At 38.9% G+C, this 25,116-nt stretch overlaps 1 protein-coding gene across 1 annotated transcript in view; it reads left to right on the top strand.

The window, feature by feature from the left end:
- Positions 1 to 8,860: 8,860 nt before the first annotated feature.
- DDX10 (DEAD-box helicase 10) overlaps positions 8,861 to 25,116 on the top strand; it is a 243,020-nt gene continuing 226,764 nt past the window's right edge. The window contains exons 1-6 of the mRNA XM_079708600.1: positions 8,861 to 9,061; positions 16,995 to 17,055; positions 19,069 to 19,199; positions 20,260 to 20,418; positions 21,470 to 21,590; positions 22,913 to 23,102. Of these exons, the coding sequence (XP_079564726.1) occupies positions 8,876 to 9,061; positions 16,995 to 17,055; positions 19,069 to 19,199; positions 20,260 to 20,418; positions 21,470 to 21,590; positions 22,913 to 23,102 (848 nt within the window). The 5' untranslated portion in view covers positions 8,861 to 8,875. The remainder of the gene's footprint in view (positions 9,062 to 16,994; positions 17,056 to 19,068; positions 19,200 to 20,259; positions 20,419 to 21,469; positions 21,591 to 22,912; positions 23,103 to 25,116) is intronic.

Genomic DNA, 25,116 nt, shown 5'->3' with positions numbered 1-25,116 from the left:
GTTCAGCTTTTTTGTTGTTGTTGTAGGATGCGAGTTACCCTGTCCAAACTCTCTATGTGTCAGAGGTGAACCGGTAATCTCCTGATAAAGATTCTTATTTAATCTATGCAAGACGTAGAAATATATGGAAATAGTACATAAGTAGTGGACAATTAGATTTGAGATCATCTTAAATAACCAAAGTCAGTTCATGTTAGAAATAATAAGATTAGTTCCAGGTGAAGATAAACTACTATTTATGAAGCTCTTACTTCTTCCTAGAACAGGATAGATGAAAGCTGTCTAGTGATAAAACAGATGGAAATTATAAAAATTTTTTCAGTGCCAAACTGGGATACAATATCCAGTGCTGTCATTTACTAGGTCGGTGACCCTGGGCATATTATTTAATCTTTCTAAGCTTCAGTTATCTCATCTGAAAAATGGGCTGTGTAAGGTTTAGAGATAATGTATGTTATGAATCTAGCAATACATAACACTTACTAGATGCTCAATAAATGTTGGCAGTTACTTTTATTTGAAAATAATGTGATGGAAGGAAGAATTCATAAGTATTCCAGAGAATTTGAGGAGTACTAATTGTAGGCCATGTTCTAAAAGCTGATGGTTACAAGGCAGGTAAACTGACAGGAAAACCAACTGCTTGGTGGCTCTAAAAACTCAGATTGAATTGGTCTAATCCCAAGGGAAAGAGAGTACATTATCCTGAACTGCCACCTGCTGGCCATGACCAACTAAAAAGAACTAACTGTAAGTTCAATTCCTTACTAAGTGAAAAAAGTGGTAGTGGTTTAGTTTATCTCAGACAAATGATTAGGGCTTGAGTTTTCAAATATTTTTACTAGTAGACCTCTTTATCAGAATCTTTATGGTGAGAGCTAATTTTTACTGATAACTTCCATGAGTGGAGATGGTTTTGTTAGGCTTGGTAGTATTATCTATGGTTCAAATGTGATTCAAGGGCATATGGAGACTTTATTCGTTTCTATTTCCTTTTCATATGTTAATCTTTCATAGTTTTATTATTGTGTAATTTTAGTGGCATTAAACTGGACTGATTCAAATTATATAATTAATTATAATCAGCTTCAATTATTATGATTAATTATAATCTATTAGACCAGAGGTTCCCAAAAAACAATGTGCAGACCAATTGATCTGGCTGATCACATCAGATTACCTAGTTTCCGTTTCATACTTGCAGAATCAGAATGTTTTTGGGTAAAACTGAGGAAACACTATTTTCTAAAAAAACTCCCTTTGTGATTCTCAGGAAGCTAATTTCAGAGACTATCATACTAGGTTATAAACTCCTTGAGGCAAGGACAATTTCTTATTCATTTTGTATTCTTGAGGCTTAACAATGTCCATCCAGTACACTGTAGGCACCCACAAAAATTAGATAAATGAATGAACAAATGCATGCAGAGACAAACTAATTGCTTCATGACTCCTGGCAGAGGTTAGAAACACAACAGCTGTGGTGGCCACCCTCTTGACCTTCTAGTTTATGTGTTCTAGCCAATTAGGCAAATATATTTTTGTTGTTGAAAATTTCAGAGATGTTACATACACTCTGGTTCTCTGGGATTAAAGTGGCTGCATGTTGGCTCTGCCAGGTTTTAGAGGATGTGAGTTAAAGAAGATGGAACCAACCTAAGCTGCAACCTCTAAAATTCCATAGAGGTATTGTGTCCTAAGAATGACTTCAGACTGATGATATTTATAAGGCATAAAGAGAAAAAGAGGGATTTCTTTATTTGAATAAACATATACTTTGTTGTAGGGTTATTAATTTCCTTTTCAATAAAAAAGTTGACATACAATTGAATTGATTTACCATAAATTATTTGCCTTTTTTACATGACAAGAGGACTTATCTTAAGAATCATCTTTTAGCTTCTTAGGCCAAGTTATTCAGCTGCTATGGGACTCTCTTGAAATTAAATATATTTAATTTCAGTAGCAATGTATGAGGCAGTTACATTATAGAGAGCAGAAAAACTTAAAGAAAGAACTAATATTGAAGAGATCCTTTCTGTGCCTGGGAAAAAATTGACTGGTAGCAGTTGACTCTAAAACATAACATAGTAAAACTATCAGGTTTTTAAAATTGAAGTATAGTTCATGTACAATGTTATATAAATTATAGGTATACAATATAATGAGTCACAATTTTTAACGGTTATACTCCATTTACAGTTATTATATAATGTTGGCTATATTCCCTATGTTGTACTTATAGCTTATTTTATACCTAATATTGATAGTTCGTACCTCTTAATCGCCTGTCCTATATTGCCCCTCCCTCCTTCCTTCTCCCCACTGGTAACCACTAGTTTGTTCTCTGTATCTGTGAGTCTGCTTCTTTTTTGTTACATTCACTGGTTTGTAGTGCTTTTTAGATTCCACATATAAGTTATATCATACAGTATTTGTCTTTCTCTGTCTGACTTATTTCACTTAGCATAATGCCCTCCAAGTCCATCCATCTTGCTGCAAATTTCATTCTTTTTTATGGCTGAGTAGTATTCCATTGTGTGTGTGTGTGTGTGTGTGTGTGTGTGTGTGTGTGTGTATGACACATCTTCTTTATCCATTCATCTGTTGATGGACACTTAGCTTGCTGCCATATCTTGGCAATTGTAAATAATGCTACTATGAACATTGGGTTGCATGGATCTTTTTGAATTAGTGGTTGTTTTTTTTTTTCAGATGTACACCCAGAAGTGGAATTGCTGGGTCATATGGTAGTTCTATTTTTGGTTTTTTTTTATTAGTTTCTGCTTTATAACAAAGTGAATCAGTCATACATATACATCTGTTCCCACATCCCTTCCCTCATTATTTTTAGTTTTTTGAGAAACCTCCATAATGTTTTCCAGCTGTACCAATTTACATTCTCACCAACGCTGTACAAAGGTTCCCTTTTCCCCACATCCTTGCCAACATTTGTTATTTGTTAAAACTATCAGATTTGTTTAAAAAAATGGGGTGATCCTCTTATTCTGCAGTCAAAATAAGTAAGATCCCCAAAGTACATGTTATATAACAATAATTTAGCAATTCCTAGGTAAGCATTAGGTGATTATACAAGGGTACATGCTTCCTTGTTCTTTTTTTTTTTTTTTTTTTTTTGCGGTACGCGGGCCTCTCACTGTTGTGGCCTCTCCCGTTGTGGAGCACAGGCTCCGGACGCGCAGGCTCAGCGGCCATGGCTCACGGGCCCAGTCGCTCCACGGCATGTGGGATCTTCCTGGCCCAGGGCACGAACCCATGTCCTCTGCATTAGCAGGCAGACTCTCAACCACTGCACCACCAGGGAAGCCCTTCTTCCTTGTTCTTATAAAATGTCATTAGGCAAAAATAATCAGTGTTGAAATTTAGCAGCTTTTTTGGGTATATATTGTTTTAAATTTTCACAAATCTTGAGATAAAATACAAAGCTCATATAATTTCTTACTAGATATCAGAAACATAATTTTAAATATTAATAGAACCAGGAAACAAAAAGAGGAAGCTATTATAGAGGAAAGTGAAATAATATTATTTGGTTAATTGAGAAAATATAGGGGGGATACAGTACTGGAAAAAATAGTATTTTCATAGAATGTGGAACTGAGAGCAGGGTGGGAATTTACTTACCTCCATATCAATCAGGACGCATGAATTGAAATAAAAACTGGAAGAGAAAAAATGAAATATACATTTGTACCCATGTATTTTCTTCCAACTCAGGTACATGGCCATATAACTTGAATATTAAAGAATAGGTCATTCTTCTTGGAAATTATCTGTGACAAGCAAGAAATCTAAAATTAAACAATAAAAAACAGCACACGTGGAAGTTTTGGAAACTTTGTAAAAAATGCAAACTCTTTCAAAGAGTGAAAACTTACTAGGTTCTGTTTATTGTACCTTGAAGGAATGTTTTTATCAAAAGTTATCAAAGAATGAAAAAAAATGCAAATGGATGCAAAGGCTCGCATTTATCATATGTTCCTAGAAATGATAAAGAGAATGAAAAAGCACATCAGCAAAATGTTAAGTATTCAAAATTGAAATTGGATTTGAAAAGTATATATGCAACTGTTGGTGCTGTGGAATAGAGACTATACTTAGAGGGTAAAATATAAAACCAAATAATTAACACAATAGCAGATGCATTACGTGAGATTATTTGAAGAAGGCAAGATATGCTAAATATTGCTCAATTGTTTTTGTTATAACCTTCATAGAACCCATGTAAAAGAGATAACAATTACTGTTAGATTTGTGGATTTCTAAAATCCACTCTTTCTGTATATGAACATAGATTTTGCTCACCAAATGACACAACTGGAGAATTATCAGATCTACATATCTAGTGGGCTACTTATAAACACAGAACAGAAACCAAAATCATGTGAAGGGAAGAGATCTTTGTGATTTGTAATGATACTCTCCATGATGAGAGCATGTTGGTCAAAGTAAAGCTTCCCTGAAGGCTGAATTCAAAGTAAATGCCAAAAAAGCTTCTGACAGCAGTGTAGAAATTGTGACAGTGAAAAAGAATACTGTTACTTGACTGAAGTTTGAAATGCTACAGTTTTGAGGTGAAGATGTTACGGCAAATTGAAAATGATCTATCCTTAAGAAAAAAACGTAACTTCTGGTTCATAGGTTGATATTTGGAAAAAAATTTGGTTCAAATAATAATAATTTCAGCAGTAATAATGATATTATTATTAATATACTACTACTACTATTATTAATATCTTGGAAGTCAGAGATATGATAGTGTCACAATTTTGTAAATGAAAAGCCAAATGGATTTTGACAGGAAGATTCTCAAAAAGTAATTCTAGAGAATTCCATATCCCTATTGTACGTTCTTCAAACTTAATGGTGAAAAACACAGCAAAAATCTTTTTTTTATACATTTGAAATTTTCATATCATCTAAGAACTATACATCTATCTTTTAGTTCACTGAAACATGGAAGGGTATTAAAATATTAATTTTGAAGTCATTATAAAAATAAACGACGTGAAAGTCCAGTTGAGGTCATCCTGTCACTAAAACTCAATTAGAGGCAATAAACAATGCTCTTTTATAAATTATCGATATTTTATTTTATTTTATTTTATTTTATTTTTGTGGTACGTGGGCCTCTCACTGTTGTGGCCTCTCCCGTAGTGGAGCACAGGTTCCCGACGCGCAGGCTCAGCAGCCATGGCTCACGGGCCTGGTCGCTCCGCGGCATGTGGGATCTTCCCGGACCGGGGCACGAACCCGTGTCCCCTGCATCGGCAGGTGGACTCTCAACCACTGCGCCACCAGGGAAGCCCTAAATTATCGATATTTTAAAAGCTAAATTTTCTGGATAAAGGTTAGAATGCTAGCCAAAGATATACTTTTGAAAATACCTAGGTTTAAATGTATTTTCTCAGCACTATTTTGGTATGCCTCTTTTGGTGTGGACATTTTATATTTTAAACCATTTTTATTGAAAATATAACATATTTATAGAAAACTATATAAAACAATTATAGAACTTATGAAGTATTACGAGGACAACATTCTTATGACTAGCACCTAGGTCAATAAATAGAACTGTGCCCTCTATTCCCATCATTCTTTGAACTCTTTTTAAAAAATTTTTGGCGCCTCAAGACATGCTAGGCTCATCCTGTAATTTTCCTGCCCCATCCCTGGAATTAGTTATTTCTCCAAAGAGCTCTGATTCATTTGATTGGAAAAAAGGATATTTACAGACCAAGATCTGGGTGGCAGTTGGGCTCATCACTACTGGGTATCATTGCTTCTATGCTTTTGCAGATAAGATAATCTTTAAAAAACAGTTTTAAAATACAGAAAGCATATAATGGTCTTTTCAAATTTTAGAGACATACGTAATTTGAAGAATTTTGATGATGAACAACCACAACTATGTAAAAATTAAAATAGAAACTAATGATGAATAATATTAAATGGGTTATAATGTATGAGGAACTGATATTACATCCTTCTCCCCCTAAATTTTAATAAAGCCCCTGCCTCCACTGAAATTTTGCCTGTATTTGTAGTAATAGTTACCAGGCATATTTCCAAATCTTTTTAGCCCTTTAGGGGTCTTTTTTTTTTTAAGTATTTATTTATTTATTGGCTGCGCCGGATCTTCGTTGCAGCATGCGGGATCTTCGTTGCTGCGTGCGAGATCTTCTTTGCGGCATGTGGGATCTTTAGTTGCGGCATGAGGGATCTAGTTCCCTGACCAGGGATCGAACTTGGGCCCCCTCCATTGGGAGCTCAGGGTCTTAACCACTGGACCACCAGGGAATTCCCAGGAGCTTTTTGAATATTGGCTGGTAGTGGAGGATGTAGTCTGAAAATTAAAATGTATTAACAACTATTTAATGTCCTCAATGTCACTGAACATCTGTCTCGGGGTCATTTCTACAGAAAACAGGTTATTGGAGTAAATAAGCATTGAAACCATCATAAAAATGTTATTTTATCCAATCAGGATGTGAATTATTTTTATTACAAATCATTAAATCCATTAGTGACTTTGGAATGTGATATTGAGTTTTTTATTATGATTAAGCTTCGAATTTTCTTATTTTATGTCAAAAATTTGATATATATAATGAACAAAATGATTTCCATTGAGTTGTATTTAATTCTCTGAATAGTTTCTGTTCTTACACATGGATACCATGTCTTACCTTTCTAAAAATATTAATTTTTGAAGATTTATTTTGCTCTTTGCATTCATTTGTTAGTTTTAGCTTCCAACTTTTTAGTTAAAGGATTTCCTCAAATGTTTGGTGGTGTTTGCTTATTATTTCATATTTGAGTAAGGCTGATCAGAAACAAGTGTTTGGAAGGGCTTATTAATTGGTAGGTTTCACTGAAGAGCCGGGGGAGGTCAATAACTTGCCATTTATTTGGTCGCTGCCTAAATGCCATCATATCCAGGTCTTTCTCTTATGCCAGTCGGCTTCCCGAGAGACAAACGGTCCAGTTTTTTTGCCTGAGGCATGTATATGCTTGGCTGCTTCAGATTTAGGAGAAAAGTGAGAATTAGAGTTGAGAACCTCATTGTTCTGTATATACCCTTAAAAAGTTAAAATAATTAAAAAAATTGTGGTAAAGTACATATAAAATTTGCCATTTAAACCAGTTTAAAGTGTATAGTTCAGTGGCATTAAGTATATTCACATCCTTGTGCAACCAACCTCCAGAACGCTTTTCATCTTACAAAACTGAAACTCTCTACCCCCTAAACAGCAATTCCCCATTTCACCTCCCCCTAGCCCCTGGCAACCACCGTTTTACTTTCCATCTCTATAAATCTGACTACTTTAGGTACCTTATATAAGTGGAATCAGATGGTATTTGTCTTTTTGTGACTGTCTTACCTCATTTAGCCTCATGTCTTCAAGGTTCATCTATGTTGTAGCATTGTCAGAATTTCTTTCATTCTTAAGGATGAATAATATTCCATTGTATGCATATACCGCATTTTGTTTATCCACCATTTGTGGATGGACGCTTGGGTTGCTTCCACGTTTTAGCTATTGTGAATAATGCTGCTATGAACATGGGAATGCAGGTCTCTTTCAGACCGTGCTTTCAATTCTTTTATGTGTATATCCAGAAGTAGAATTGCTAGATCTTGTGGTAGTTCTATTTTTAACTTTTAGTGGATGTATATGTACTTTTATATAACCTCCCCATATTGAGCTTTACTCTCTACCACATCTAGTGACTCTGAGTGTGGAGATTTTCCAGTTCACCTGCTCCCCCACTCCCTCACCCTCCATCCTCTGTTTAGGGAATGGGCTCGTGGTTGGGGCATTCATCTGGCTTTGTGGGGTTGGAAGGGGAATTTGAGGGTCCAGATACTCTGCATGTGAACTTTGAACTTAATTTCCCTGTTTTCCTTGCCACAACTCTGTCCTCAACCCTCTCTAGTGTATATTTGTGCTCTAGGTAAATGTACCAGAAAAACCAATTCACTGAAAGCCAATTCACTTAAACGGCCAACTTGCAAATAACTTTTCTTTTAATTCTTTATTTTTACTTATTTTGTCTTCATGATAGCCTTTTAAGGCAATTCAATTTGACTCTGCTCCAGTTCCCTACTGCTGCAGCTACAGTCTGATGGGCTAGAAAAAGGGGAAAACCCAGAAGGACATAAGAAGAATACAGAATATTCATTTTTATTCCTACGGAGGTACCCTGCAGTGGACAGAAATCAGAAGTTGTTAACTAGCTGTTTGATTTTGGGGTAAACCATTCGGCTCCCTGGGCTGAAACATGCAAAACGAGGATCACAATTATAATTCACAGATGGGTGTGTGTGTGTGTGTGTGTGTGTGTGTGTGTGTGTGTGTGTGTGGCGGGGGTTGGTGTGTGTGTGTGTGTGTGTGTGTGTGTGTGTGTGTGTGGCGGGGGTTGGAAGGGCGCGCAGCGGTGTTAGCGCGGTTCGCGAAGGGAAACCCAGAGAAAAGTAATGGCCTTTCAAGTGTTAAGTTGTACGACCTCACCATAGTAACAGCAACCAGCGCGCATGCGCCTATTTAAAGCGCCGGCGTGCTTTAGGAGCCACTCAACCTCGCCCACTTCCTCAGATTGCGCCATTTCCGTTTCCCCCGAGCCTGCTCCGCTCCGCTCTGCGGATTCGGAGTCGCCAATCACCGCCCACGTTTTTCTAGCTGTGAACACCGCGCGTGCCCACGTTTCGAAAGCCCGGGGGCGGGTCGTGGTTTCGCGCACGCGCAGTCGTCCTCTTTTACCCACGCTGGTTCCTCGTCGTCTCAGTGCCGTACGTCCTCCTGGCGTGATCTCGTGTTTGGGCACCGTGTGGGCTGTCGCCACCGCCGCGATGGGCAAAACTTCTGCCTCTCAGGGTCCAGGAGCTCGGCCCGACCCGGTGCGGAGCTTCAATCGTTGGAAGAAGAAACACAGCCACAAGCAGAGCCAAAAAAAACAGTTGAGGAAGCAGCTGAAGAAGCCCGAGTGGCAGGTCGAGCGCGAGGTTATCAGCCGCCTCACGCAGAACTTGGAGAAGGTGAGGCCGGCGCCGGGGAGGGAGCGCGGGCCGGCTACGGGGCTACATGTCCCTGCCGCGCTGGGCTGCACAGACGAGGGGGCCGACCTGTCACTGGTACCCTGCCTGGGGAGCAAGCCGTTAGTCCCGGAGAAGGGAGTGGGGTGAGAGGTGCCACCCGGGGCCCTGTGGAGGCCACAGGTGGGCTGCTGGGTGCCACAACCCAGGCCTCCTGACCGTCCAGGCCGTTCTTCTGCTCACCACACTTGTCTTGATAAAATGATGGAAATGCAGTGGTACTTAAGCATAGGGAGATTAATTGCTATAATAGGTATAGAAATATTCATAAAAATAATACAACAGTAATGGTAAATAATGACATATTTTAAGCCACTCACCATGTGCTTCCCATTAATTATTTGATTTGATCCGAGGCATTGGGTCTTATTTCCATTTTACAGATGAGAACATTGAGGCTCCAAGAGGGTAAGAAACTTGTCTGGAACCTAGCCTCACGTCTTTCTGATTCGTTATGCTAGTCTTGCATCTCTCATCACCATCCTTCCTATGCTTATTTTTTATACATGTTTCATGTCCCCATCCAAGAATTGCTATAGAAAAGCTGGACTCATGGTCTGTTTCTGGTACCTGCCATCCCACAACGTAGCTGAGGTTCCCAGATGAATGTAGTAGTTATCCCGTGGTTATCATTTTGTCTTCTTGATCTCTTCCAAGCTCACGCTCCTTGTGGCTGCCAGTACCCCTTCTTTTCCTTCCTCCTAAATTCCACGTCTGTTGGCCTTCACCCACCTCACTTAGCCTTTCAGTGATTGCCCCCTTCTAGTGCAGTATAATCGGGGATTTAACATATGGGATATATGTGGAATTAAAGTCATCACGTGTCATGCTGGTATAGCTTTTCTTTAAACAACGCTTAGATCAAAAGTAAGGTTAGATGGAGCTTAGAGTTTGTTTTGGGCTTTTAAGTTAAGATGATGATGATTTGATTCTGGCTTTTGGTTGCCCGATGAGTGACTTTGGGCAAGTTATTTGCTTCTCTTGTCTTTAAAAGGCATAATAATATCTGCCTTGTAAGTTATGGGCAGTTAGTAAGAATGCATGTAAAGTATTCTGCACAATGCCTGACGCATAAATATTCCATATATTACGTGTTACATTACTACTGCTGCTGTATACCTCAAGAAGCCACTGTAAGGTAAATTACTGTCAGATTGCATTTTGGGCTCTTCTGCATCTGACTGGAATTGCTTCCGGAGGAGAGCCTCATCCCTTGCTTTTTCTCACTCTGTTCTCTTGTCTTGTGTAATCCCAAGGTTTATTCTTGTGACTCTTCCTTCTTGCATTCTACCCAGAGCTGTTCTGAGTTCATATCCTTTTTTTTTTTTTTTTTTCTGACTGTGCTAGATGTCTTTATTTGTGTCATAGGATACCTTAAACGCTGCAGATCTAAAACTGAGTTCATTATCTTTTTCTTCTAAATTCACAATCCTGTATATTATTTCCGTATTGCCACCATGGCAAATTACCACAAATCTGGTGTCTAAAAACAACAGGAATTTATTCTCTCACAGTTCTGTAAGCCAGAAGTCTGAAATCAGTTTCACTGGGCTGAAATCAAGGTGTCAGTGGGGACACACTCCCTCTAGAGGCTCTAGGGGAAATTCTGTTTCTTGCTTCTTCTAGCTTCTGGTGGATGTATTCCTTGGCCTGTGGCTGCATTACTCCAGTCTGTGCCTCCATGGATACACTGCCTTCTCCTGTTCTATGTCAAATCTACCCCTATCCTTTTTTTGTAAGGGTACTTTTGATCACATTTAGGGTTTACTCAAATAATTGAGGATAATCTCCCCATCTCACGATCTTTAATCACTGTGCAAAGTCTCTTTTGTCATGTAAGATAATATCCACAGTTCCGGAGATAAGGATATGGGCATATTTGGGGACCATTATTTAGGCTACCCCATCCTAGCCCCACCACCTAAGCAGACTGCTGAGCTAGAACCCTAGGAGTAACCCTAGAGGCCTCTGTCTTACCACTGTTACATTCAGTTAGTCACAGTGGTGATTAACTCTGCTTCTTAAATTTCTCAAATGCTTCTCCATCCCCAGTGCCATGCCTTAGTTCAGGCTCCATCATCTCTTGCCTGGGTTTCTACAGTAGCTATTGCTTGTAACATGGGTCAGCAGACTTTTCCTGTAAAGGACAGGACAGTAAATGGTTTTAGCTTTGCAGGTTGTAAGGGTGGAACTACTCATCTCTGCCATTGTAACACAAAAGCTTGCCATGGAAATACTTAAATGGGCATAACAAAACTTCAGTTACTAAAACAGGTGGTGGGATTTGTCCCTTAGGCCTTACTGCCTTCTAATCTATCCTTCATATTTGCTGGAATGCTTCTTTCCAAGATGAGATCCAATTGTTTTACTCCTGATTAAAACCCTTCCTTGGCTCACAGTTATTTTCAGGAAAGTGGTCAAACACGTCAATGTGTCAGCGTGTTCTAGTCCAGCGAAAGAGTAAGTTATTTGTGGTCAGGCAGACCTGGTTTAAATCTCACTCAGTTCAGGTGTTGACTCGCCCAATTTCTTTATGTCCCTGTGTCTCAGTTTCTTTGTTCAACAGAGATTATTAACCACCCAGAGTGTTGTAAGGCTAAAATGAGGTGATGTATATAAACCAAGTGGTATGTGGTAGGCACACATGAAAGAACAACCTGCACTTTTGTGAATTGGCCATGCTCCTTGATGCTTCTTGTCCTGGTACTTGATGTTTCCACTGCTTGCAGTGAGCAGTCCCATTTCCCCAACCTTAGGGACACCTACTCATCCTCCAAGATTTACCTCCAACTTCTCTTCCTGACCTCCCCAGGTAGGGTTAGGGCTGCTGTGTGTCCGTAGCGTTTTGTATATGCCTTTATTATAGCAGTCATCAGCAGGCTGTGATGACTGGCTTTAACTTCTTTGTCAACTCTACCACTAGGCCATTGATGATATACTTGCTTTGCTCTCCCCAAAGATGGGTCCCACAGTGCTTGTCCTTGAGAAGACCTTTAGTGTTTAGATGTTTGATGCACACTGACCTTTTCCAGGTGGCTTTATTCTGATCGGTAACGTGGGTCTGTTCTTTTTGGTCTCTTGTTTTAATAATAATTGCTAACATTTATCAAGCTTTTATACATGTTGATTTGCCATATCCTCACAACAAACAACCCTATGAGATAGTTGCCATTATATAAGTGAGGAAACTTTAAGACACAGCAAGGGTAAGTAATTTGCACTACATTAAACAGGAAGTGAAAATGCTATTGATAGTAAGGGGAAAAGTTCTAATCCAGGAGGTATAGGTCTGATGCCAGGGCTCCAGACCACCATGCTTTACTGTGTTGCACAATGTTTAAATCCCAATCTTTTCACTAAGTTGAAGGAACATTTTTTTCCTGCTAAGTATTGTTCTGTTTTTTGTTTGTTTGTTTTTAAGTTTTTGAAATATTTTCTTAAGATTTTGTTAAGAAATAAATGCAGTATGGAATCAGTTGCCATGGCTAGCAATACTAGAATACAGTCAGAGCAGATTGTATGTAAAAAGGGCCAGACCCTACCATATGGCTTCTCAGATGGTAGAATTTGTGCACAGAAGTTTTATTACAGTGGACAGTACACAGGTGGTGCTCAGTAGCCTCACTGGTGAAATACTGAACAATTTGATTCAGAGACATTTTGGAACATTTTGACAGGTTGTTGTTGAGGCTTAGGTAAAAATAGGTGGAAAAAAAATACCTGTCTGTATCTCAAGGGCGGTGGGGTGGGGTTGATATATTTTGACAGATGTAATGCTAGTAAATATGTGCAGTGCTCTGGAGTTAGAGGATGGTGTAATCAAGGGAAAAAGGTTGAGTTATTCTGTGCAGAGCCCTTTCTGGCCAGATGACTTAGAGAAAGGTTTTTCCTCTGGGCACGCTACCCTTCTTCCTGGTGGTTGCAGCCTCAGGCCTGGCTGGTGGAGCTGAAAGTGGGCTGGATTTCAGCTCCCACACCTCAGCCTTACCAGATGCCTTTGGGTAGGACATGAACTGTACAGCAGTGTGTGGTAGCCATGAGTGGAGCCAGTTCTTGAATGATGTGTTCTCCAGGTGGAAAAGATTGGCAAGGACATTGTAGGTGGAGGGAGCAACAAGAGGAGATAACAAAAAGATGTGAAAATACATGGTGTTCTTTGAGGGGGACATACTCCTTGGAGTGTGATATGTGTTCCAGAACTGGCTTCAGATGAGGTTGAAGAAGAGGGTTGACAGTAGACTGAATGGCTTTGGAGGCTGTAGTAGGTAGAATAATGACCTCCTAAAGATGTCAGCATCCTGATCCTCAGAGCTGTGAATAAGTTACATGGCAAGGGGTAATTCAGGTTGCTAATCAGCTGACTTTGAAATGTGTTGGTTGATCTGGATTATCCAAGTGGACCCAGTGTAATCATCCAAGGGCCCTTAAGTGTGGAGGAGGGAGGCAGAAGAGTCAGTGTCGGAGCACTGTGAAGTGAGAGACTTGACTGTCCATGCTGGCTGGTTTTGAAGATGGGAGGGGACCATAAGCCAAGGAATGTGGGCAACCTCTAGAAGCTGGAAAAAGAAAGGAAATGGATTCTCTCCTAAAGTTACCCAAAAGAATGCAGCCCTCCCCACACCTCGATTTTAGTTGAGTGAGACTGGTTTTGGACTTCTGACTTCCAGAATTGTAAGTAATAAATTTATATTGGTTTAAGCCACTGTTCTTGGTAATTTGTTTACAGCAACAGTAGGAAACTTATATAGAGGCTGCCTTTAAAAGCTTTATCTAGAAGCAGTGGTGAGTTTCTGGGGACAATTAGAGAATATATCCAAACTGTAAAGGGTCTGGAGGCTAGACTGTTGGTGTAGCCTAGATCTTGGGTCCTCTGAGAGGCAGATGCCAAGATGGGGTTGAGTGAATTGGAATTTATTGGGGGAAAGTGTCTGTAAAGGTAAAGGAGAGGGAACAGGAATAGGGAGGGAAAGGAAAGAGGACGGAAGGAGGAGGGGGTAGGAAGCGCGCAGGCTGCAACACTGTTTTCAGAAACCTGATAGGATGTCCTCAAACCAAAGTTACGCATTAGAGGAATCCCCTGTCCTGCGGGAATGGGTACTGCTGCTGTGCTTGGTCATTGACTGGGTGCAGGCCAGGCAGGCATGGCTTCTTCAGTGGTGGCTCTAGAGCGGTGACAGCTGGCATTTATCAGTCAGCTCTCTTCCCCAAGTGGGAACTCTGGGTGGCTTATTTCTAAGGCCACTATGTAGGGTGTGTGTTCTAGAGGGGCTGATGGAGAGCTGGGGATTGCAGCTTATGGAGAAATGTTGAACTATTTGTTTAGTAATGGTTTTCACTTGCTGAATGACTCAAGCTCTCTGCACCTAGGATTCATTTAGATTTTTTATTGTAATCAGCTCTGCTATTTAGGAACTCTGCTTTCTAATCTGATTTTGTTTTTTCCTTAATCGGAATTTGGTCTGGTATAATTGGAAGTAGATTGCTTTTCTTCTCTTGATTGCAATAGGTGGAGCATTCTAGGAAGTTTTAAATACTTTTTCCTCCCTGCTTTGGGATGTAAAAGCATCATTCACATTTGTGGAAAAAAGACAGTTGGAAGAAGTATAAGAGAGTGGTTAAGTAATATCCACCCTGTTCTCCTTTCCTCTGCCCCTCTAACTTCTCCACCAACGCTGGGACGTTCTTAATAAGTGCCGTCACTGAAACATCTGTTCTTTGATTTCAGAAGAATGATGATACAGATTTTTAGAGGTTTTGATTGATAGAGATGTTATGATTTTTCTAAGAGTGATTTTTTTCTAAGAAAAGAAAAGGATGAAGGGAAGGGGAAAGAGAGTTTTATTTTTTTTGTAGGAACCATAGCCATCTTCTGCTGTGGCTTCCTAGTGTTCCTTGGACTATAATTGACAGTCTTCTAGAACATGGTGGGCAGACTTTTTCTGTGAATATTAAGATAGTGAATATTAAGTTTTGTGGGCCAGATGGTCTCTGTCACAACTACATAGACAGTATGTAAATGAATGGTTGTAGTTGTGAATATTAAGATAGTGAATGTAAGTTTTGTGGGCCATATGGTCTCTGGCACAACTACATAGACAGTATGTAAATGAATGGTTGTAGTTGTGCTCCAGTATAACTGTATTTACAAAAACAGGGAGGAAAAGATTGGGCCTGTGGGCCATAGTCTGCTGACCCTTGTTCTAGACATCAGTGGAGTAAAAAATGTCCTTTTTGTTTCTTTGGTGACCTCTTTCTAAGCGTATAGTGTGCAGTTTTATGTTGTAATGGCTGGTAGAGTACTGGAATAGTTTGTTTCTTCCAGACTTTCCCTTTAGGAGGTTGATAGACTTTAGAAAGATATGCACTCTTTTGTCTGAGTAGCCCACTTTGCCTGTGGGCTGTATCTATGATGGGGATTAAAGAGTGTGTTGCCCGTCTAGCTCCTGTAAGCATTCTACTTGCTGTGAAAACAGATTTTTAGCTGATAATACCACAAATGCAGGGTGGACTGCACCTGATTTTAATGTCTGGTTTGGGAGATTATTTACCTCCTAATTTAGGTTCCTTGATAGGACAGGATATTATTTGAATAAAGTTTTCTCCTTCTACTGTTCGTACACTGATTCTGCCTCCTCTCCAGTATTATCTGGAATGAGTTGTACGGATTAAGGCAATGTTTTAATAATTATGTTTTCATCATTTGAGGCCAGAGAATAACCCTGTCTGGACCACGTTAAGAATCTGTAGACTAAAATGAAATGCAAGCTGTCATCCCTTTACTGCCTGGAGTGTAATTTTAATAAATGAACCTTACAAATGCAGCTTTCCCCTTTTGCAAATCATGAATAATTTGGCAGCACATTCCCAGATCTGAGTAGTTCCTACTTTCAGCAACTATGATAAAATAATTCTCCTGAGCATCCAAAATGAAATTCAGAAAATTGGGTTTATGCTAATGAAGAACATCAGTGATGAGCATTTAGGTAATGTAAAGTTAAAGGGCAAAATGTTACTTTTTGTGACTTCAGATCATGACAGAGACACTTTCCCTGGTTATTGTTAAATAATACCCCTCCTCCAGTATACCCCCAAACGAGTAGTTGTCAGGTTGGGTTTGAAAGGTTTGTGCTAGCAAGATATATTTCTGCACCTAACTTCAAGTTAGTCTCCAAAGTGTGTAAAGAGAAGTTTTGTCATCGTGGTCTGTGGTTTATAGTCATTTTGCCCTTTACTTCCTAGACTGATATTCTTTGAAGGATGGGATGAAGGGAAATTTTCTTCCTAAAATTGATGTGATGATGGCTTACTGTATTATTAACATTTTAGAGGTGTTCGAAGATATTGAAGGTAGGGGTGTGTGTGTGTGTGTGTGTGTTGAGTGAATGAAGTTTTTTTTTTTAACCAGTTGAAATGGTTACAGAGATATATATATAAATATATATATATATATATATTTTTTTTTTTTTTTTGCGGTACGCGGGCCTTTCACTGTTGTGGCCTCTCCCGTTGTGGAGCACAGGCTCTGGACGTGCAGGCTCAGCGGCCATGGCTCACGGGCCCAGCTGCTGCGCGGCATGTGGGATCTTCCCGGACCGGGGCACGAACCCGTATCCCCTGCATTGGCAGGCGGACTCTCAACCACTGCACCACCAGGGAAGCCCCAGAGTTATATTTTTGATGATAGCTTCTTCAAGGCATATTTCTTTTCAGAAGGAATGATAGTTTTTACTTAGAAGTGATGATTGAATTCAATCCTGCAGTACCAAGGATGTGCTAGGCAGCACAATGTAGACAAAAATTAGTTTTGTTGTAAAACAAGTGAATTATGCAGTATGTTATTTTGCCTTATCTCACATAGTCCCCTTTTACTTTTCAGATAAATGTAAATGAAATTACAAGATTTTCAGATTTCCCTTTGTCCAAAAAAACACTGAAAGGTAGGTTCATGGTGATCTTGGGACATATTGTTGGATTTCTTGATGCTTTTTTTAAATGGAAAAATGTTTAGAGAAAGTTTAACCTGAAAAAAGTCTTATTTTGTGGGACCTAATGAAATTTAAAAGCTTTTGCGTAGCAAAGGAAACTATAAAGAAGACGAAGAGACAACCCTCAGAGTGGGAGAAAATATTTGAAAATGAATCAACGGACAAAGGATTAATCTCCAAAATATATAAACAGCTCAGGCAGCTCAATATTAAAAAAACAAACAACCCAATCAAAAAATGGGCAGAAAACCTAAATAGACATTTCTCCAAAGAAGACGTACAGATGGCCAAGGGGCACATGAAAAGCTGCTCAACCTCACTAATTATTAGAGAAATGCAAATCAAAACTACAGTGAGGTATCATTTCACACCAGTTAGAATGGGCATCATCAGAAAATCTACAAACAACAAATGTGAGAGCGTGTGGAGAGGGTGTGGAGAAAAGGGAACCCTCTTTCACTGTTGGTGGGAATGTAAATTGATACAGCCACTATAGAAAACAGTATGGAGGTTCCTTAAAAAACTAAAAATGGAATTACCATATGACCCAGCAGTACCACTACTGGGCATATACCCAGAGAAAACCATAATTCAAAAAGACACATGCACCCCAGTGTTCATTGCAGCACTGTTTACAATAGCCAGGTCATGGAAGCAACCTGAATGCCCATTGACAGATGAACGGATAAAGAAGATGTGGTTCATATATACAGTGGTATATTACTCAGCCATAAAAAGGAAAGAAAGTGGGTCATTGGTAGAGACGTAGATGGACCTAGAGACTATTATACAGAGTGAAGTAAGTCAGAAAGAGAAAAATATCATATATTAACACATATATGTGGAACCTAGAAAAATGGTACAGATGAACCAGTTTGCAAGGCAGAAATAGAGACACAGATGTAGAGAAGAAACATATGGACACCAAGGGGGGGAAAGCGGGGGGTGGTGGTGTTGGTAGTGGTGTGATGAATTGGGAGATTGGGATTGACATATATACACTAATATGTATCAAATAGATAACTAATAAGAACATGCGGGCTTCCCTGGTGGTGCAGTGGTTGAGGGTCCGCCTGCCGATGCAGGGGACACGGGTTTGTGCCCCGGTCTGGGAGGATCCCACATGCCGTGGAGTGGCTGGGCCCGTGAGCCATGCGCGTCCGGAGCCTGTGCTCCGCAACGGGAGAGGCCACAACAGTGAGAGGCCTGCGTACCGCCAAAAAAAACCCAAAAACAAAACAAAAGAAAACATGCTATATAAAAAAATAAAATAAAATTCAAAAAAAATCTTATTTTGATATCATGAAAACCTATAGCAAGAAACAATATTAATTTAAGTTTTACCAATTTGTCATTCTCATTCTTTCTGGACTGGTTAAAAAAAAAACAGTAGTAAAAAACCAAGGTGCCAGGGCCTCTGAATAATTAAAATGTTTAAAATAAGCAAGAGAACAAACAAAAATGTGTCACCTTTTGTATTGATTTGCTAGTGCCACCAGAACAAAATAACACAGACTACGTGGCTTAAACAACAAATTTATTTTCTCATTGTTCTGGAGGCCAGAAGTCTAAGATAAAGGTGCTGGCAGGGGTGGTTTCCTCTGAGGGTCATGATGGAAGGATATGTTCCAGGCCTCTCTCCTTGGCTTACAGATGGTTGCCCTCTGCTGCCTCTCAAAGTAGTTGTCCCGCTGTGTACTCACACCCCTAGTGTTTGTTTTTATGTCCAAATTTTCCCTTCCTATAAAGACATCAGTCAGATTGGACTTGGGCCCACCCTAATGGACTCATTTTAACTTAATCACCTCTTTAATCACCTGTGTCTGAACACAGTCACATTCTAAGTACTGGGGGTTAGGGGTTCAACATGTGAATTCTGGGATCGAGGGGGTGCACAATTCAGCCCATAGTACTGTTCTACAGGGATGCTCTAAAGTGTCGTTTTCTTCCTGTCCATACTGGCAGGTTTGCAAGAAGCGCAGTACCGTTTGGTAACTGAGATACAGAAGCAGACCATTGGGTTGGCATTGCAAGGTAAAGATGTCCTTGGAGCTGCCAAAACTGGATCTGGCAAGACTTTGGCTTTCCTTGTTCCAGTAAGTAGTTTTTTCATGTTGGGTCAGATCCTTTGTTATATGATTTTAAAACATTCTGTGCCTAGATAGAAATAATTGTGTGAAGAGTTGTTTCATGTTGGGTTTCCCTGGCTAGAATGCAAGCTTTATCAGACTGGTGCCACATCTGTCTTGTTCTCTATTGTATCCCCCATGTCCTAGCACAGCACCTTGCACATGATGGGCACTCAATAACTTATTAAATGAATGAATTATCGTGTGCCGACAAGCCTGAATTCCTGAAGGATGTGGGGTGTTCCAGGGTGGCAGGTCAGAATGGTTCTTCTCTGCAATGAGCCCGGTGGCATGGCAGGGAAGGCTGTTTCTGTACTCAACCCTTGTAAACCTGCCAATCGCATTTATATTTGCCACCTGTTTAGGATAAAGCTGAAATTGCTCACTTTAAGGAAATTGGGCCATTCACTGAGAATTTTCCAGGACATTGATATCTATCTTTTATAGCAGTAAAACAGTAGAGCCTCTTAGGAATTCACTTATATCTGTTATGCAGTTGGTCTTGTAATTTTTAATTCCTGCTAAATAATCAGCTCAGAAAAATCACATTTGATTTTTTTGTTCCAAGTGTTAAAAAACCATTTTTCTCTTAAATTCTAGTTTTTATAACAACATCTTTCTACAACTAGAAAATTCAGTCACTGTATAACTACGGCAGTTACACAGAGTTTATTTTAATGTGGTTTCTGTTCAGAAAATGGTGACAAATATTTTTCTGAAATCTGTTTTAATGAACTGTGGGCTATACAGACCTTTCACTGATTGCCATCTCCTCATGGCATGTCTCTGGTAGCAACTGCACTGCCATGGGGCTTCTTTTCCTCTATGACTTGGGGGAGGATGCTTCTGGTGGATAGAAGAAAAAGAAAAAACAAAGCAAACAGTTTCTTCTTTCTGATTAAGACTCATGACAGGTAATGCTTTCTGCTTGGAAGGTGCCTTTGATTTGGGGGGGCAAGGTTGACTCAGGAGTCAAAAAGTTGCCTCTCTAAATGACTTATTGAACATGAATTTGTTCTTTTTTGAGGTGCTGGAAGGCTTGTATCGTCTGCAGTGGACCCCAACAGATGGGCTGGGGGTTCTGATTATATCACCTACAAGAGAACTGGCCTATCAGACCTTTGAGGTTCTCCGAAAAGTAGGGAAGAATCATGACTTCTCAGCTGGCCTCATCATTGGCGGAAAGGTTTGTCTTTTTGTCCTTGTCCTTCTTTCCTTCTATAACTTATTTATGTTGGAGCACTGTGGCGGTTGACCGGGAAGAGGTAGAGATATCATCTAAACAGAGGCTGGCCCCCTAGACAGGAGGTGGCAGCATCCTGGTGTGGTCACTATCATCCAGAATATGTTTGTCAGTTTTGCAGGTCCAGAAAGTCTGTTTTGTCAGGGTATCTGGATTGATCAGATTCTCTGAGACTAATTAATTCTAATTAGCCTGTAAATCTGTTTGTTAATATTCATTGGAAAAGGTACATTTCAGTATGTAGACTAGTTCCTTTCAATAAAGTATCTAGGAGGTTGAATAATTCAGAATATTGCTGGGTCAGCAGCAGAAGAAAGGAAGGTAGAAGGTAGTTTTGAGGAGTGTTTATTTTAGGTTATAGTAAAGCCTGCTGCTCCACTTCTTTTTCTTCTGGTTTACCTGGACTACTTGTCTTGGCTAGAGTCTCTTATAGATTGTGAGGAGTTCTTGAAGTTATATGCAAACATGCACAAAAAAAGGAAGAGTATCACAAGCCCTCACATACTCATGGACCTATCACCCAGCTTTAACAACTAACATTCTGTGGCTCTTGTTTTGAGGAGAGATATTCTAGAATGTGGAGAACTCAGCTCTTGTTTTCAGTCCATGAAGTGCAGTGAGTGGTGTCAGAGAGCCTGTTCAGTGCCCCTGGGTTCTGACTTAAAAGAATGGGTATAATTCTAGTTTTTAAGTAGGTTCTGGCAGACACAGGAGGAAATAAAGACTTGGAGCAGTCATATATTTTTCTTGGCTTCAAAATCCCAGATATGATTAAGAATCTAGAGGGGCTCTGAACTCTTTAGGTCTTCACTAAGGACTTTGGTTTAGCCCAGAAATTTGGATGTGCTATAAAAATAGAAGGGAGAAATTACATTTATTTCTAGAGTATTTACATTGCTATGATGAAATGCCACATGCAGATGGCTTGTATAGTTTTGGTATACAGGCTGCTCAGTGATGGGTCTGTGTAATCAAAAGAAACAACTGTTTTCAGGATCTGAAACACGAAGCTGAGAGGATCAATAACATAAATATACTTGTTTGCACACCGGGTCGGCTTCTTCAACACATGGATGAAACGATATGTTTTCATGCTACCAATCTCCAGATATTAGGTGAGTCTAATATATCTCTAATGAAAAAAATCTCAGGCTTAGGAGTGAGCGCTCATAAATTTTAATGATAGAAATATTTTATTGAATAAATATTGTGACTAAAAATCTGAGAAATAACTTGAAGCAATTTTTTGGCATATGGTTCTAAATCCAGAGAGTACAACTCAGACTTTCTTTTTTTTATATCTTTATTGGAGTATAATTGCTTTACAATGTTGTGTTAGTTTCTGCTGTATAACAAAGTGAATCAGCTACATGTATACATATATCCCCATATCCCCTCTCTCGAGCCTCCCTCCCACCCTCCCTATCCCACCCCTCTAGGTGGTCACAAAGCATCGAGCTGATCTCCCTGTGCTATGCAGCAGCTTCCCACTAGCTATCTATTTTACATTTGGTAGTGTATATATGTCAGTGCCACTCTCTCACTTCGTCCCAGTTTCCCCTTCCTCTGCCCCATGTCCTCAAGTTTGTTCTCTACATTTTCACCTTTATTCTTGCCCTGCCACTAGGTTCATCAGTACTGTTTTCTAAGATTCCATATGTGTGCGTTAGCATACGGCATTTGCTTTTCTTTTTCTGACTTACTTCACTCTGTATGACAGACTCTAGGTCCATCCACCTCACTACAAATAACTCAATTTCATTCCTTTTTATGGCTGAGTAATATTCCATTGTATATATGTGCCACATCTTTATCCATTCATTTGTTGATGGATATTTAGGTTGCTTCCATGTCCTGGCTATTGTCAGTAGTGCTGCAGTGAGCATTGTGGTACGTGTAACTTTTTCTTTTTTTTTAACATCTTTATTGGAGTATAATTGCTTTACAATGGTGTGTTAGTTTCTGCTTCATGTAACTTTTTGAATTACCGTTTTCACTGAGACCTTTTTAAAATCAAAATAGAAAGAGATAAGCCCTCTTTTCTGTATGAAATTAGACACCTCAGTATTTGACACTGCTAAGAGTTATCTTTTAAGGTGCATCTACTTAGGATGTTACCTAATGTGTATTTTTTTAAATCAATTTCGGAATAATTCTAGATTTATGGGAAAGTTGCAGTGACAGTACAGAACGTTTCTCTATGCGCTTCTGTCCCTCAGTTTCCCCCAGTGTAACATCTTACATAACTTTGGTACCTTTGCCAAAACTAAGTGATTAACATTGGCATATTTATTTAATATACAGACTTTTTTTCGATTTCACCAGTTTTTCCACGAATTTCCTTTTTCTGTTCTAGAATCCAGTGCAGAATACCATATCGCATTTAGCCTAACGTGTCTCTTAAGTATTGTTGTTCAACTTGCATCTCTCTTTTTAGTTCTTGATGAAGCAGATAGAATCTTGGATATGGGCTTTGCTGATACCATGAATGCTATTATTGAAAACCTTCCCAAGAAACGTCAGACTTTGCTTTTCTCAGCTACACAAACCAAATCTGTAAAGGACCTTGCACGCTTGAGTTTGAAAAACCCTGAGTATGTTTGGGTTCATGAAAAAGCAAAATACAGGTATGTACTATTTGAAACGATATTTGATTCAATCACAATCAGTGTTCTCTCTTTTTAGATTAAGAATTTGACATTTCAAATTAATACTACTTTTCTAGGAAATAAAACATTATTTTATATTGTTGATTAAATATGCAAAGCATAGTAAGTATATTGGTAAAAATTATTTAAATTCTCTATGCACCTTTAAATGTGTGACTATTCTAATGCAATATTTTCCAAAATGTGGTGTGGGGAACAAATCCCCCCATAAAATAGGGGTGAGGTGGGGAAATGCATACCTAGATAGATAAATAGCAAATATTGAGTTAAGGTAAAGCAGTGTTCTTCAAGACTTCTCAGAACCTTTAATATTTTCTTGGACATTGTGATTCTTCAAAGCAGTGAGAGATGAATAAAGCTTCCTGCATTTACCGAAATTATTTTGTTACAGAATCATTCTTTTTAGCTGTATTATGCAGGACTAATGTGTCATGGAACACATTTTATCAACTGCATTAATATTTAGCAAAATACCTTTCTGTTTGAAACATTCCAGCAATGTTTTGTGTTGGTCTCACTAAAACTGGAAAGTAAGGTATGTGTGTCTATGTGACAGTAAAAGGTGTGTGCATGTGTGTGTGTGTGAGAGAGAGAGAGAGAGAGGTGTAAATGGGTTGGGGGAAATATGTTTTAAAGTATATTTAGATATTATGAATGCTGGAAGTGTACGTATGTTTGGTATGAGTCATACGCACATACATGCAGACTGGACATACTTGACTTCCAGAAATGTTTTCCAGTGAATTTAAATTGAAGATCTCAATATGGACTCACCTCTACCATTATCTCTATCTTAACTTTCATTTCTTGCTGTGAAATATTAGTCTAAAAAGAAATATATTGAGAAAACAAATTGGGTTATCCTCTTGGAAAGTCTTTAAATACAGGGAATATGGGCATTAAGGCCCACCTTGACCTTGTTCAACCAATAGATGTCTAGGATTAAAAAAAGCTTGAGAAGAGGCTAGATTCTGTGCTTCCAGGTGATCCTAGTGGATAAACTTCGGAGAATCTTGAGTTCTGGTAGCTTTGGTTATCAAGAACTCCTTAGGAATGGGATAGCAAGAGATATTTGAGGTACAGTTTCCTCCTTGGCTTACCATTGAGTAGACACTGGTTTTTTGTTTGTAAATTTGTGTCGAGACAGCTCTTGAAATTCTTGGTACAATTAATTTCATAATCTAAAGACTGTCTAGGTCTTTTGATTTTATTCTTTGTTCTCTTTGCTGTTTCCTTTCTGCCTGTTTTTGTCTTTACCTGACACTAATTTTTCAATCATTAGGTGGTCTCTAAAATGTAAATTAATTGTACATATTATCCCTGTTCCCAGTTTCTGTAGATAATAGTTGGTCATTATCTGTAGAACATGGAGTTAGTTAGAAAAAAATGAATGCAAAAACTGTTTATTTCATAAATGATTCTAGAAAGCAGTTCCATCATTTGTAAAAAAATGTGACTATCAGAAAACATACTGGAGGACAGGTATTTAGCAACATAATTTACAAAACTGGGGGTTATATGATAATGACTGCAGTACTCTGTAATTTCAAATTCACCAGAAGCACTATAAAAAGCAGATGCTATTGTGAATTTTGTTTAATATTGTTATTGAATTTTCCCCTTTAGCAACTTAACGGTTTGGTTAATATATCCTGAGAGATTATGGTCGAGAATATTTTAAGGCATAAAAGAATATTTACTCTCAAATTACAAAGGACCAGAAAAACCAGGATTGAATCTTTCTGAGTTGTATATCAGAGTATACGTAGAAGAAGTACACCAGTGTGTTTCCTTGATATTGCTATATGTTGCTCTTTTTTTTCCTCTTTATACAAACAGACACACCCACAGGGTTGCCTGTGTGTGCATGAATGTATATATACCTTCATTCTGATAAATGGTACCAAATTTTATGTACTATTCTTCTTTGCTTCTTTTACTTAACAATATGCCCTAGAGATCACACCATAGC

Source organism: Hyperoodon ampullatus (genome assembly GCF_949752795.1).
Source record: "Hyperoodon ampullatus genome assembly, chromosome: 7".
NCBI lineage: Eukaryota > Metazoa > Chordata > Mammalia > Artiodactyla > Ziphiidae > Hyperoodon > Hyperoodon ampullatus.
The sequence above is the reverse complement of the archived record's forward strand: the minus strand, read 5'-3'. Positions and strand labels throughout refer to the sequence as shown.